General features: G+C 56.6%; 1 protein-coding gene across 8 annotated transcripts in view; it reads left to right on the top strand.

Annotated features, from left to right (window-relative positions):
• The window catches only part of LAMB3 (laminin subunit beta 3), a 51448-nt gene that overhangs the window by 30067 nt on the left and 6793 nt on the right, over positions 1 to 14588 (top strand). For all 8 annotated transcript variants that reach the window (XM_035010455.1, XM_035010454.1, XM_035010451.1 and 5 more), the window contains 13 exons: positions 955 to 1146; positions 2471 to 2534; positions 2967 to 3160; positions 5245 to 5365; positions 6112 to 6300; positions 7475 to 7630; positions 7967 to 8163; positions 8473 to 8584; positions 9349 to 9730; positions 10945 to 11105; positions 11230 to 11450; positions 11737 to 11934; positions 12272 to 12416. In XM_035010455.1, the coding sequence (XP_034866346.1) occupies positions 955 to 1146; positions 2471 to 2534; positions 2967 to 3160; positions 5245 to 5365; positions 6112 to 6300; positions 7475 to 7630; positions 7967 to 8163; positions 8473 to 8584; positions 9349 to 9730; positions 10945 to 11105; positions 11230 to 11450; positions 11737 to 11934; positions 12272 to 12416 (2332 nt within the window). The remainder of the gene's footprint in view (positions 1 to 954; positions 1147 to 2470; positions 2535 to 2966; positions 3161 to 5244; positions 5366 to 6111; positions 6301 to 7474; positions 7631 to 7966; positions 8164 to 8472; positions 8585 to 9348; positions 9731 to 10944; positions 11106 to 11229; positions 11451 to 11736; positions 11935 to 12271; positions 12417 to 14588) is intronic.

Below are 14588 nucleotides of genomic sequence, written 5' to 3'. Positions count from 1 at the left end.
CTGAAAGTGGTTAAGAGTATAAATCTGACATGTTACCACCACACACAAAAAATGCGAATTATGGGAGGGGATGGATGCGTAACTATTACAATAATCATTTTGCGGTATCTACATGTGTCAAATCGTCCCATTTTACATTTACACTTATATATATGTCAATACAATCTCAATAAAGCTGGAAAAGAAAGAATAGTGGAAAGCTATTCTAGGGTTTTTCGCAGAGGGGTGACACGGTCCATTTTGTGTGTGGCGGTGGGCGTCAACAAGGCGAGAGTGAACAACAGGGAAATCAGGTGGCGCCTACTAGAGAGGTGAGGGCGATGGGCACTGAAGCTGGAGCCAGGGCCTGGTGTGGGATCTGTTTGGAGACTGGGTTTCCGAACCTATAGTTTGAGGAAGTGGTCCAAGCTGGGAGCCGTCAGCATAAAGACAGCATTGAGAGCCCCGAGACATGGGTGAACCCACCGAGGGAGGAAGGACACAGTGCACCACGCTGAGAGGCTTGCACTTCATCTTTAGCTAATGCCGACCCGTAGAGGGAGCTGGAGCAGGAGTGACGTGCAGTCAGGTAGTCATCTAGGAAGACCTCTCCAGTGAAGGGGGGAGAGAGGCTTGGAGGGCCTGGACATGTGGCTGCGGGATAATTTTCTGGCCTGACCACCTGGGTGGTGGGCTGAGCTAGGGATCACATTCTTCTAGAATGTAGATCACCTTTCTCTTGGCTTCCACAGTTCCCCTAGGGAAAATCTGATGGGGTCAGTGTACATCAGGAGAGTTGGACCCGGACGCCCCGAAGCCCACTTGCTCACTCTCGTGCCCCTTCTCCCTCCCTCACTGTGATTCTTTCAGAGGAACCACCCGTGCATCTTTGGGAGCCTATTTTGGTGATTGTGTGTCTCTGGTGACCCCTTCCCATCAGTCCGCAGGGCCCCCACCCTACCTGTGTCTCCGCAGGGGCCCATGCCCGCTGGGATGCTGATTGAGCGCTCCTCGGACTTCGGCAACACTTGGCATGTGTACCAGTACCTGGCTGCTGACTGCACCTCCGCCTTCCCCCACGTCCACCAGGGCCAGCCTCAAAGCTGGCAGGATGCTCGGTGCCAGTCCCTGCCCCACAGGCCCAACGGGCGCCTGGATGGGGGGAAGGTAGGTAGAGGGGACTCTGAAAAACAGGCACGGGGTTGTCGGGGGAGGCCCCTGACATCACGTTGCTTGCACAGTCCCCCAGCCTCTGCAGAAGAGATGGCCCCTCGGTGCGCCTTGCTGTCTTTCCTGCTCCCTAGCTGCTCTCAGAATATTTGCTGTTTGTCCCCTTTGCTACTCAGGAGGAATATTTCAAAAACATGTTGAGGGCACTGCATAACCCAGCCTTGCCCTCTTCCTTAGCCAACCCCCGCTCCTTGGTAGGTCCCCATCGTGGAAAGGGCAAACTCCACTCTTCTTCCGTGCAAGGACTTTGAGATGGTTAGTTTAGATTCAAGTGAGCAAATTACACAAATTGAATTCAATCTCTGATTTCACCTTGATAGGGTTGAACACAAGGATGAGCCTTCTCAGTTTAATCCCTCCATCTGGCCCTTGGGGAAATTCAGGTACAAGCCACAGGTCCAAGTCACCGGAACTTAAACCCCGAGTGAGAAACAGAACCTGCCTCTAGAAACAGCTCAGAATTCTCTCCCTGACTCCTTCCACCTGGGGTAGGATTCTCGTATTTCTTCCGTGACTGCCTTTCCCTTCCCCGCCGCTTGAGGGTGGCTTCGGGTTCTGACCTCCCTTCTTTGGCTCAGGCTCCCTCCGAGCGGCTCCCCTAGGCACCCAGTGTGTAGCGCGCTGCCCTCCCTGTGGACGGTGCCTCTTTCCTTCGCAGGAACAAGTCCTCCTGGGTTACAGCCCAACCCACACCCATGTTAATTAACCACATTCCCTAGATTCCAGATCAGAGCACTGGACTTTTTCCTGATTCATGGAGGTCTGTCATGAAAACTCTGGAGTCCCATAGAATGAGTTGTTTTTATGAAAAAGGAAAAGCACTGTGGAAATGGGGGTTGTCTAGATGGTGGTGGTGACCACATCCATGAATCCTGGGGTCCTGGACCTTCTCATTCATCCAAGGTGTTTGGAAAATTAGTATCCCCTAAACCCTCATGTGTACATTATACATCTTACCATTATTTTTGACCCAAGGAAATCAGGAAATTCTTGGGATATCTGTATTTTCAAGTGGAGAGAAGCTGTCTACACACACACACACACACACACATACACACACACATTTAGGGCCCAGTGATCATCTCACTCCCTCAGGGTTGTTGGTAGGCCTCACATCTATGGTCTACTCAGGGTTCCAGGTGAGAAGGACCTTTGAGCAGTGTGACAGGGATGGAGCATTGGTGGGAAGGGAGACTTCCTCTGAGCTTGGGGTGCCCCATTTACCTCTTCCCCAGGCCTTTCCTCCCCCCTTTCTCCATAGGTTCAACTTAACATTATGGATTTAGCATCTGGGATTCCAGCCACTCAAAGTAAAAAAATTCAAGGTCAGTGTGGTTACTCCTCTTGCTTGTGGTGGAACTATGGCGGGGGCGGGGGGGTGGGTGGGCAAAACTTAGAACTTGGGACTTGAAGTGGTTGGTTGGTTGGAACTTGGATCACAGAAATTCCCTGGTCTTTCGTATTTCTGTCCAAATGGTTGGATTTAATATTCACCCTGCTTATTCCATCGGGCTGGGTGGTAGACTCAGGAGGCCTGAGGCGGAGTGCAGGGGTCTTTCCTGCCTTGGAAGGGTTGAACGCTGAGGAGGATGGCTCCTAATATAACCAACCTTATGAAGGCAGGGAAGATGGGGCGGTGAGATCAGAATTCCTTTGCTTATTCATCCTGCCCTAGGAGACTCGATTTGCATTTAACTTCCTTTTTTTACTTTCCCTTCCCCAACCCCCTCCCCCTTTGTTGTTTGCCCCCCTCTCAGAGCTGGGGGAGATCACAAACTTGAGAGTCAACTTCACCAGGCTGGCCCCTGTGCCCCAGAGAGGCTACTACCCCCCCAGTGCCTACTACGCAGTGTCCCAGCTGCGTCTGCCAGGCAGCTGCTTCTGCCACGGCCACGCCGACCGCTGCGCCCCTCAGCCCGGAGCCTCCGCCGGCCCCTCTGCTGCCGTGCAGGTGACAGCCTCGGGTGGGAGGGGCTGAGGGGAGAGAGCAAGACCAAAGCAGACTTAGGACATTCTTGGGGCTCCTATAAAACAAGGGAGGGCACTCAATTTCAGACGTGGGTCTTTAACATTTTAGCGACGGTGGAAAAGAGTCTAAGTGATGATTCCTTCAAAGATCAGAATTCTGTGGGACTTCCTTAAGCCTGCCTTCTGGTTTATGACGGCTTGATTTTCAGTCACCTGTAAGCACATCTGTGGGTGCTGTGGGGAGCTTAAGGCGATGCTGCCCAATCCTGGCTACATGTAATAATTTCCTGGGGAGCTAAAAGAAAAAAAAAAAAGTGCCCAGACCTCCGTCCTCAGATATTCCAGTTTTATTATTGGTTTTTAAAGCTTCCAGGGGATTCTCAGCACTGCCAGGGTGGAGAGGCACTGGTTTGGGCACTCTAGAGTCCCATCTAGTGGCGAGATCGGGGGAGGGTGAGAGAACAGAGTCCCACATCCTGCTAAGTCTACCCAGGAGCAGCTGAGTCAGATGCATCAGGGAATGGTGGGGGGAAGCTCCAGCTTTTCACATCTCCAGATGTGAGAGCCATCAGTAGAGGAGAGAGAACCCTGGGCCCGGAGGCAGAAGAAGCTGTCATTTTGCTTTTCTAGGGCTTTGGTTCTTCTGTTAACATAGGCAGCTCATTTATCCTGGCGCTAGGGGGGCACAGGGCTAAAATGGCCTGTGAGGGAAACACAGGTGAAATGAGCCCTGGGCAGCTTCGTCCTTCCCATGGCTGGGCCAGGCCCTGCCCGGGGCTGCAGAGGAGGCCAGAGGGAGACCGGCTCCAGGAATATGTCATCTATTAGGGCCTGGAGATGAACGAACAGAACACAGGCCCAACAGGACCACTGACGGATGAGGAATACAATGTACTGGGGGCTGTAGAGAGGGAAAGGGCACGCCCAGTCCCAGGGGCTCTTGAATCTGGCCGCCCCCCCCCCCCTCCAATCACCACTTTAAAAAGTACCAAAGTCTGGGCTTTGTCTCTGAGATTTGGATCGAATTGGGCCTGGCAATGGTATTTTTAAAAAAGCTTCCCACGTGACTCCAGAGTTGCATCCAGGATTGAGAGCCACGGAACTAGAGGAACCAGGGAGGCCCGGTGAAGAAGATGCCATTCTAACTGGCAGGATCTTACTGGTGAAGGGAGGAAGAAGGGAATTCCAGGCAGGTAGAAAAACATCAGTAAAGGCCAAGAGGTGGGAAAAACAGGGCTTGTGCAGGACACAGCTTGAGGTGCAGCCTGGCTGTGCTGTTCTGAGGGGGAAATGAAGATGGGGCAAACGCCGTCCAGGTCTTTGATGCCAGGCTGAGGGTGTTGGGCTTAATGCAGAAGACAGTGAGCACACAATAGCTATTCTGTTTTTATGTCTTAATGAGTCTAGTAACAGTTGCTCATAGCGGTCCCATTAGCCAAACAGCTGCAGTCAAAGATTATTGGAATATAAATCTCCAGAGGGCCCACAAAGTTCCGGAATCATAGTTTGCCAATAAGGGTGTCTGGGCACCTTCCAGGTGCTGCTTTGGACTGGGCATCAGGGGGATGTCCGAGGGCAAAGAATGAGCTTTTATTTATTTTTTTAACATGTATTTATTTGAGACAGAGTGCACGCGCGCATGGGGGGAGGGGCAGAGGGCGAGGGAGAGAGAGTCGCGAGCAGACTCTGCATGGAGCGTGGAGCCCGATGTGGGGCTCCATCCCAAGACCCTGAGATCAGGACCTGAACTGAAACCAAGAGTCAGATGCTCAACTGACCGCGCCACCCAGGGGCCCCAGGATTGAGCTTTAAAAAGCCGCCTAGTTAGAGCAGAAGGGCAGGCACGTGCATGTGTGCGTGTACACGTACGCACACACCCACACCCCCACACCCACAATAGCACATAAGCAGGCAGCTGGGAGTGTCACTGGAGCTGAGTGAAGGCTGGAGGAGATGGGGTCTGAGTTGGACCCTGAGCAGTTTGGCGAGGGGGGAGGGGAGAGGGCAGGGCCATGGCTGGGACATTTCTTTGGTAATTATTCCTGATAACTGGTGGCCCCTTCCCAGGTCCATGATGTCTGCGTCTGTCAGCACAACACTGCTGGGCCCAACTGTGAACGCTGTGCACCCTTCTACAACGATCAGCCCTGGAGACCCGCAGATGACCAGGACCCCCACGAATGCCAGCGTAGGGTCCTGGACTCACCCGCTCCCCTGTAGTGGCTGGATGGGGTGCTGGCCTCTCTGGGCCTCAGTGATCTCACCTGGACACCGGGAGAATTTATTCTTTATTATTTAAATCTAATCTTGGTTGCACCCCGGTAATGTAAGCTCTCCTTACTTTGTGGGGATGGAGATAGTCTGGGTTACAGCCACCCTCTGCCTCCCCAGACCTTCTTCTCAGGCCCGAAGAGACCAAGGCTGGTCCATGCTACTGATGCCACATGGCCTTCGTGGTATCCCCAGGTCCTCTTTCTTCTGTCCCCTCCGCTTGCCTTGTCCTGTGTAGGACATATCTGGTTCCCTACTCCAGAAGGCCCCCTGGAGTCAGGGTCTTTCTCTGCACAAGTGGGAGAAACAAGGGTCCCCAGCCCAGAGAGAGGCAGTGACCCAGCAGGAGATCCATGGTGGCTACGGGGGAGGGTTGGGGTGGACCATTCCAAGGGCTCCCGTTTTGGCCGCACACAGATGGTATTCTTGGGTTAGTCCCCACATTGGGAGTTAAGAGGCCCGAGTTCTTACTCTAGTCTGCTTTCTTACTGGCCGTATAACCTTAAGTGAGTTACACAAGGCTCCCTGGGCCTCAGTTTCCCCATTTCCTAGACCTGAGCATCTTGCAAAGTTGCAAGAGATGCCAGTGCATAAGCATGGAACGTGCTTTGTGGATGGAAGTGGGGCTGGTCTACGGTCAGCCCTGGGAATCTCCTTTTTCAGGGTGTGACTGCAATGGGCACTCAGAGACCTGTCACTTCGACCCAGCTGTGTTCGCCGCGAGCCAGGGGGCACACGGAGGCGTGTGTGACAACTGCCGGGACCACACGGAGGGCAGGAACTGTGAGCAGTGTCAGCTGCACTTTTTCCGCAACCAGCGTCCCGGCGCTCCCATTCAGGAGACCTGTATCCGTGAGTAGGGGCTCCAGGGACCCAGGGTGTCATCTGCCCACCACTCACTGGAGCATCTGTGTCCCTGGGGACACACAAGCCCTCAGGAAGCACGAAGCCTTGGTTGTTTGTCAGGACTTGTGGGCAGTTGTTTTAACTTAGCTGTGCACTGCTAAGCAAATCACTTAGCCTCTCTGGACCATCAGTCAATCAATCGATAATTATGTAGCCCTTGTTTTGGACATAGGAGAGACAAAAGTAAACATAAGAGACAGTTCCTGCTGTCAAGAAACACACACCCTGTTTGGCAATGTAAATCATACTTGAAAAAGGCGGACTGAGCACTCCGTCCATGTATAGGTCATTGTCTTTACCATGTGGTAACGTGGTTTGCTCTGTATTTTTCTTTCCCCACCAATATTGAGAACTCCTCCATGGCAGGGCTTTTGTCCTATATCCTCAGGCCCTAGCGCCGTGACAGGCACATAGCTGATGCTGAAGAAATGTTTCCTGAAGGAACATATGCATGGAACAGCCAGGAATGACTTAGCATGTCCACAAGGCCAGTGTGTTCCGCACAGGAGAGAGCAGAGTGGACCGAAGCAGTCTGCATCAGGAGGGGTTAATCACGAAGGACTCTTTAGATGGAGGAAGAATCTGCATTTTGAAAGTCCTGCAAGAGGTCTGGGGGTGGGGGTGGGAGAAAGCTGGTTCACTTCCTGTCGCTATTATTTGGGTATGGAAAGAGTGAGAAGGACAAGTTGACTTCTGTTTCCCGCGGTTACTTGCTGTGTGACCTTGAGTGTGTTCCCACCTTTCGGGGTTGTCATGAGGATTACATCAGGCAACAGGCAAGCGTGCCCAGCTCAGGGCTTGGTGTATAGCAGTTGTTCAGGAAATAACGACCACAAAAGCCTTTAAAGTACTTAACATGGGCCAAACGCTGTTCTACCTACTTTTCATTTACTCATTTATTCCTCAGAGGGAATCTATGAGAGGTGTATCATTATACCCATTGTGCAGATGAGGGAACTGAGGCACAGAGGGGTTAAGTAACATGACCAAGGTTGTAAGGTTGGGAGCCAATAAGTGGCGGAATAAAGATCTGAACCAGGCAGTCTGGCTTCTACAATCTGCTCTTCACTTTCCACTTTTCCTCTTTGTATTCACTGTGGTGGCTGCTTTTGTCTCGCAGCCTGCGAGTGTGATCCCGATGGGGCAGTGCCAGGGGTTCCCTGCGACCCAGTGACTGGACAGTGCGTGTGCAAGGAGCATGTGCAGGGGGAGCGCTGTGACCTGTGCAAGCCAGGATTTACGGGACTCACCTATGCCAACCCGCAGGGCTGCCACCGTGAGTCGGGGGCCCCAGCGTGGGGAAGACGGTGTGGGCCCCCAGGCTCCTGACTTACCTCACGGGGCTGTGTGCTGGATGCCGTGCCCTGGGTGTCCAGCAGGTGGCAGCACAGGCCCGGGTTGGAAGGTGGCACTGAGTCAGCCAGAGGGAGGGAGGGTGGGCGGCCCAGCTGCCAGGTGCCAGGCAGGACAGCGCCGCCTCGTGAGTCAGCCAGGTTATCTGGAAAGAACGACCCTGCCTGGTTCTTTTCCCAGGCTGGCCCTCTCCCTGCTGTGTGTCCTCCAGGGGTGTGCTTTGGTTGTCTTGCTAGCTGAGTAACCCTCCCTCCTGTAGGCTGTGACTGCAGCATCCTGGGGTCTCGTCGGGACATGCCGTGCGATGAGGAGAGTGGGCAGTGCCTGTGTCTGCCCCACGTGGTGGGCCCCAAATGTGACCAGTGCGCTCCCTACCACTGGAAGCTGGCCAGTGGTCGGGGCTGTGAGCCCTGTGCCTGTGACCCTCAGAGTTCCCTCGGCCCCCAGTGCAACCAGGTACAAGAGGGGGTGGCCCCTGGGTCCCTCCGCGGAAAGTCCGCCGGCTCACCACCCTCTGTCTCCCTGCACGCTGCCCACAGACTGGGCTCCTTCTGTCCCCGTCCTCCTTGGGGACGCCACCAAATATCCCTCCCGGGGTGGCTCTGAGCCTTCTGCGGGGCCATTCGGGGCTTTGACTTCCGAGCCCGGCTCTGAATGGGAGCCCTTGTTTTGGGGGCACACCCGCTGTGCAGGCAGACCCAGGCCCCGACACCAGGGCACGGCCGGGCCTGCGGGGGAGCTCCCTCACAGTGCTCTCCCCGACAGTTCACGGGGCAGTGCCCCTGCCGAGAAGGGTTTGGTGGCCTGACGTGCAGCGCCGCAGCCATACGCCAGTGTCCCGACCGGACGTACGGAGGTGCAGGCACGACATGCCGCGGTGGGTGCTTTGCCGAGTGGGGGGACGCCGAGGCACCGGGGGCGAGCGCGTGCAGGAGGGCCTGGGAGGGCCTGCGGTGTGGGAGGACGTCCCGTACTGGGACGTGGGGGGTGGGCCCCGGCAGCCCCGTGGAGCGCGAGTTCCCCGCACCTGCTCCAGCCAGCCCCCCGGCCCCCATGACCGGAGGGTGCTTCGCTCCCCGTGTCCCCGAGATGGCATTTCCCAGAAGCCATCTCCAGGCAGCGGCAGGGAGGGGAGGAGTTTCTTCCTAGCTGGAGAAAGTGAGTCCTGAGGGGGAAGGTGTGGTTTCCCCAGAGCCCGTTTGACAAGTAGCCGCAGAGCCTGGCACCTGGAGCGTGCAGACCGGGTCCGGGCTCAGCGTGGCCTCCGTCTCACCGAGTGGCTGGGGCCAGTAGCTGCCCCCAAGGCCTCGGTTTCCTGAGGGCACGTTGCACTTGATAATATCTCTGTGCCTGGTGCTTGTCTGCACGCGTGGGAAGATGAGCGTGGTTAACTCTGTCACAGAGAGACTGTGAGCGGGCGGGTGTCTAACCTGGGGCAGTGCCTGGCCCTGGCACACAGTAGGTGCTAACTAAGGGCTTGCCTTGGTTGCTGCCGTTCCCGTGATTTTACTCTGGCCTTGACTGTCTACTGTCCCAAGTCCTGTAGACGGGCCCTGAGGTCAGACCTGCCTCAGGCTCTCCCCACCACATGCCTTTAGCTTCCTGACCCCCAACCCTGACCGTCATCTTTACCCGCCTTAGCTTGTGACTGTGACTTCCGGGGGACGGAGGGCCCAGGCTGTGACAAGGCCTCGGGCCGCTGCCTCTGCCGCCCCGGCTTGACCGGACCCCGCTGCGACCAGTGCCAACGAGGTTACTGTGACCGCTACCCGGTGTGCGTGGCCTGCCACCCTTGCTTCCAGATCTATGATGCTGACCTCCGGGGGCAGGCCCTGCGCCTCAGCAGCCTCCGCAATGCCACCGCCGCCGGCCTGTGGCCTGGGCTGGGCCTGGAGGACCCTGGCCTCACCTCCCGGATCGCGGATGCCAAGAGCAAGATGGAGCAGATCCGAGCAATCCTTTCCCGTTCCCCGGTCACCGAGCAGGAGGTGTCCCAGGTGGCCAATGCCATTTTCTCCATCAGGTAAACTTCCCCTTCCCTGCCGGGTGCCAAGAAGAGTTCCCTCACGTGGGTTCACGTAAGTGGCACACGCGGGTCCTTCCGCTGGTACAGCCCTTTACAGTTTACAGAGCATTTTCACACGCGCTCTCTCTTTGAACTATCACAACAGTCCTGTGAGGTTGGTGTGTGGGTGTTATTACTTCCGTCTTGCAGGTGGGGAAACAGGCATAGATGGGTGATGTGACAGAGTCATGCAGCCACTGAGGAGCAGAACTGGGACTCAGCACAGGCAGGAGCCCCAGTGTTCTTTCAAGTGCCCGGCACTGCCCGTGGGAGAGAGTCAGCTCTGGATTAGTCACCCTGGTGCAGGGCATCCGAGAGGCAGGGGCTCTAAAAATAACTTGTATTTGCCTTTGGAATGGGAGCGGTCCCACCCACACCTCCTTCCTACCAGCAGAGGCACCTTCTTAGGAAGGTTTGGTTCTGGAAGTTTCTATAATTAGTTTGCATTCCCCAAGCACTAGCTGACTTTCGGTGCCCAGAGCCATCCAGGTATATGATTGACCTAAGTCTCAGAATTGAGTAGCAAGTCCATAGGTATTTCGTAGGCTGAAAAAGCAGGCATGGAAGGGTGCTCCATGGAAGGACGTCCCATGCCAGAGCAAAGCCTGTAGGGGAAGAATGCAGAGCTTGTGGGAGGGAGTTGGTGGCTGATAGACCAGCAAAGGGGGTGGGGAGAGAGGAAAGCTGAATGGTTGTGGGCCAGGGCTGGGGGATCCTGACCCCCTTTGGGTGGAGACGACCAGCGGGCTGTAGCTGTGGGTCCTCGTGGGGAGGTGTGGGCTGCAGAGGAGAGACTTCGGAGTCTGGCGAGCAGGTGGTACAGGTGGGAAAGCTGGTGTCAGCCTGCAGCGAGCCAAGGAGGAAGGGGTCAGGGTGACACGCCTCATGGAAGCCCGCTCTGGGGAGGTGCAGCGGCTCAGGACTGTAGAGGCACACAAGTGGAGGAAGGAGCCATTTTTGCGATCTGCCTGCCGAGGGATGGAGGGAGCTTGCGCTGGTTCACTTAGCCTTTGTCCAGCAGAATCCTCCGCGGCCTGTGGAGTCTGCATTCTGCGGCCTTCGCTGAAGACCTCTCTCTTTCCTGCCTCACAGAGGCTTCTCCGAGGGGCTGGCAGGTTCTGGGGAGGCAGCCCCTCTCCCGTATTTTAGTGAAAGCTCTTCTCGCATCTCAGGCAGACTCTCCAGAGCCTGCAGCCTGATCTGCCCCCAGAGGAGGAGACCTTGTCCCTCTCGGAAGACCTCAAGAATCTGGACCGAAGCTTCAGTCACCTCCTCGTTATGTATCAGAGCAAGAAGGAGCAGTTTGAAAGGATAAGCGGTGCGAATCCTTCAGGTGAGGAGGGCTGCTCAGACAGCTGCACGCAAGGCCACGCCGCACCTTGGCTCCGCACCTGCTGCTCCTCCATCTCCAGGCCTCCCAGGCCGGGGCGGCTCACTGCCCTTCTGTCTCCCCGCAGGGGCCTTCCGGGTGCTGACTGCAGCCTTCCAGCGGTCCTCCCAGGCTGCTCAGCGGGTCTTCGACGGCTCCCGCATGCTCTTGCAGCTCAGGGACAGCCGGCGAGAGGCGGAGAGGCTGGAGGGCCAGCTGGGAGGAGGAGCCGGAGTTAGTGGGCCCCAGCTTGTGGCCCTGAGGCTGAACATGGCTTCCTTGCCTGATCTGACACCTACCATCAACAAGGTGACTCGTGGCATGGAACCCCGCTTCCTGGATCCCCCTGCTCCAGCTTGTCACCCACCGGCTGCTGCCGTGTTTCCTCCTAGGGCAGTGTGAACCCGCCCCGCTCCCCCCCTCCCCCCTATCCCGGTCTTTGGCCCCTCACGCTGTGCTCAGTGGTTGCCAAGGAAACAAGTTTCTGGTGCCTGGCTGCCATGGAGATGTCTGGCTGTTTGTTCCCTGGGTGTGGGGTGGGAGTGGTTGTTGAAGAGCCTTGGGTACCCTCTTTGACGTCTCCTCCTCTCCACAGCTCTGCGGGGGCTCCAGGCAGACGGCCTGTACCCCAGGAGCGTGCCCTGGAGAGCTGTGCCCCAGAGACAATGGCACGGCATGTGGCCCTCACTGCAGAGGTGCCCTCCCCAGGGCGGATGGGGCCTTCCGGATGGCGGGGCAGGTGGCCCAGCAGCTGCAGGGCTTCAATGCCCAGCTCCAGCAGACCCGGCAGATGGTAGGTGCAGCCAAGGGGGGTGGGCGCACGTAGGGAAAGGCTAAGGGCATAGACCCCCCAGGGCAAGTCAGTGTCTGTTTTACAAGTCAGGAGACAAAAGCCCAGAAAGGTGAAGTGACTTGTCTGAGGCGCCACAGCCAGTGAGAGGTCGAGTGTGGGGCCAGTGTTTTGGGCTTTTTCACCTGACTCCACATCATTTCTTCCAGAGCCAAACCAGGTTAGCTACCGATGTTTCCCAGGTAGATCGTGGGTAGCGGGTGTCCACTGAATCCCTGAGGGCTGCTGAGAGGCTCTCTTGGGGCCTTGACCACTGCTGACCTATACTGTGTGCTGGCAGATCAAGGCCGCTGAGGAAGCCGCCTCGAAGGTGCAGTCAGACGCTCAGCGCCTGGAGACCCAGGTGAGCGCCGGCCGCTCCCAGATGGAGGAGGATGTCAGGCGCATGAGGCTCCTCATCCAGCAGGTCCGGGACTTCCTGTCAGGTGAGCCTGGCCCTTACTCTCCTTTGGCTTGATATTTGGACTCCTGAGTGGCGCTCGACCCTCCATTCCCTCCATGGAGCTAGCTCCCTCCTCCCCTCGCCTCCGGGCCACCGGGGCCAGGTGCCCACCGCTCACCTGGGTGGCTGCCACAGCCCTCTCTGGCCGCCCTGGGAGTAGAAAGATCCCTGGACAGGACTCGGGAAACCTGTGACTTCGGGCAGGTTGCTTTTCTCTTTGCCTCATGTTTCGCTTCTGCAAACCGGGATGGTAGTATTTCACGTTCCTCCCGGGGACCTAGTAACTGATGTAAAGTAAGGGCTTGGTGTGACCACAGGGCTCTTCTTGCTACTCCTGCGGGGCCTTTGCTCCCCACAGGTCCCAGCCCCGTCCTGAGTGTGGAGAGCAGGTTGGAGAGAGGCGGGGAGGATCTGCTGGCAGCCGTGGCTTGCCTGAGGCCAGGCTGGAGTCAGCCTCCAGAGAGCCCCAGAGTGGGGGAGAGTGGTTGCAGGGAGATGGTGTTCCAGAAACAAGGACGAAGGGGCAGGCCAAAGTTTGCGGCTTGGACTCGTGGATTAGGAAATCCTCCCCCAAGCAGAGCCTGTGAGGCTGAATGGCATCAGCCTTGACCAGGAGGTGGGAGGGAGGTTAGGAAGTCTCTGGGGTACAGCCTGGGCTCACGTGAACAGGCAGGGAGTCGCTGGGCCGGGGGCTCCTTTTTGTCCTCTAAATTATATGTGTGTCTCAGGTCAAGTCCTCTGATGGGACCAAGGGCCGGGAGAAGGAGCAGAGTCTGAGAGAGGCCTGACCCCTGCGAAGAGCCCACGACAGTTCTGGCAGTCTCCATGGCAGTGGGTTTTGGTCTCCAGAGTACTGTGCAGGGAGCACAGCACTAACTAGCTGCTGCTGTGTGCAGGGTCCTGGGGGTGGGGTGCGTGGGAGGCCCGTGGGGCAAGGAGGACACACGGGCTTTCCCAGGTCTTCACACGGAGTTCACAGAAATCACAGCTCAGGCTTGCTGAGTTCTCACCAAGTGCCTGGCACCGTTAAGTGCGTCACAGGTATTTCGTGACTTAGTCCTGATTGCCCACCGCTTTGCAGAGGAGGGCTTCAGGCACAGGGAGGTTAAGTAACCTGCCTAAGGGGATCCAGCTTGGAGGGAATACAGGTAGGATTCTTCTCATTCTGTCGTCCACAGTCTAGATGATTGTACTATTAGATGGACACACACACACGGTTTTTGCTAATGCTTTTCGTCTCTCTGGATTGCTCCCCTGCCCCACCTCTCCAGACCTGGCTAAGTCCTGCTCCCCCTCTAAGAATCCTCTAGATGGCCCACTCTCCAGGAACCCTCCCCCTGCCCCCTCCTTCCGCCCCATCAGACTGGGTTAGGGCGCCCCTCCTGTGGCCATCTGAGCACCCTGTGCTCATCCTCCGCACTCAGGCTGGCCCTCCTTGGTTATGTGCCTGTCTGTCCCACCAGGTTTCGAGCTCTGTGAGGACAGGGACTGGATCCGCTTTGATTTGCAGTCTCAGTTCCCCACGTGCTGGCCCCAAGTCCCGGGGCAAGCCATCTGGGTGGGCGGGTGCCCCCTCCCCTCCCATGCCAGTCCCTGGGATCTGTAAAAGTGAAAGGGAGAGATAGGGAGGAGATGCCACCTCTGTGCTTCTGACCTTACTCTCTGACCGGAGTTGGCTTGTAAAATCCTTGCTGACTGGTTGTTTCGTTTCATCCCTTCAGGTTGAGGATCATTACCCATTTCACAGGTCTGGAAAGCGAGCTTAGAGAAGCCATTTGACTTGTCCCAGTTTGCTTGAAGAGTAGAGGGGAGGGCTGGGTCTGGAGATCTTTGAATCGTTCGTTCACTGTACAAACACCAAGTGCCTTGGAGGGCCAGGCACTGTGGCTGGGGCTGGGGGTATGGATGACACCCAGTCCCTGCCATCATAGGGCTTCTGGCTGGGTAACAGACAGAAAACAGATCCATGAGTCACGGGTTCGGCACATGGGAGGTGATAAATGATAGGGAGAAGGAGGAGCAGAGAAGGAGAGTAAGGGGTGTTGGCTCAGGGGGAAATGTGCGATTCTAGATTGTGTGGCCACGGTTGGCCTCTCTGGAAAGGTGACATTGGAGCAAAGACCTGATGATCTCTCTCTGCCTTTGCGGAAACGAG

The sequence above is a fragment of the Mirounga leonina genome, unplaced genomic scaffold (genome assembly GCF_011800145.1).
Source record: "Mirounga leonina isolate KUSES-001 unplaced genomic scaffold, KU_Mleo_1.0 Mir_154, whole genome shotgun sequence".
Classification (NCBI taxonomy): Eukaryota; Metazoa; Chordata; class Mammalia; order Carnivora; family Phocidae; genus Mirounga; species Mirounga leonina.
This window is presented reverse-complemented; position numbering and strand designations above follow the sequence as displayed.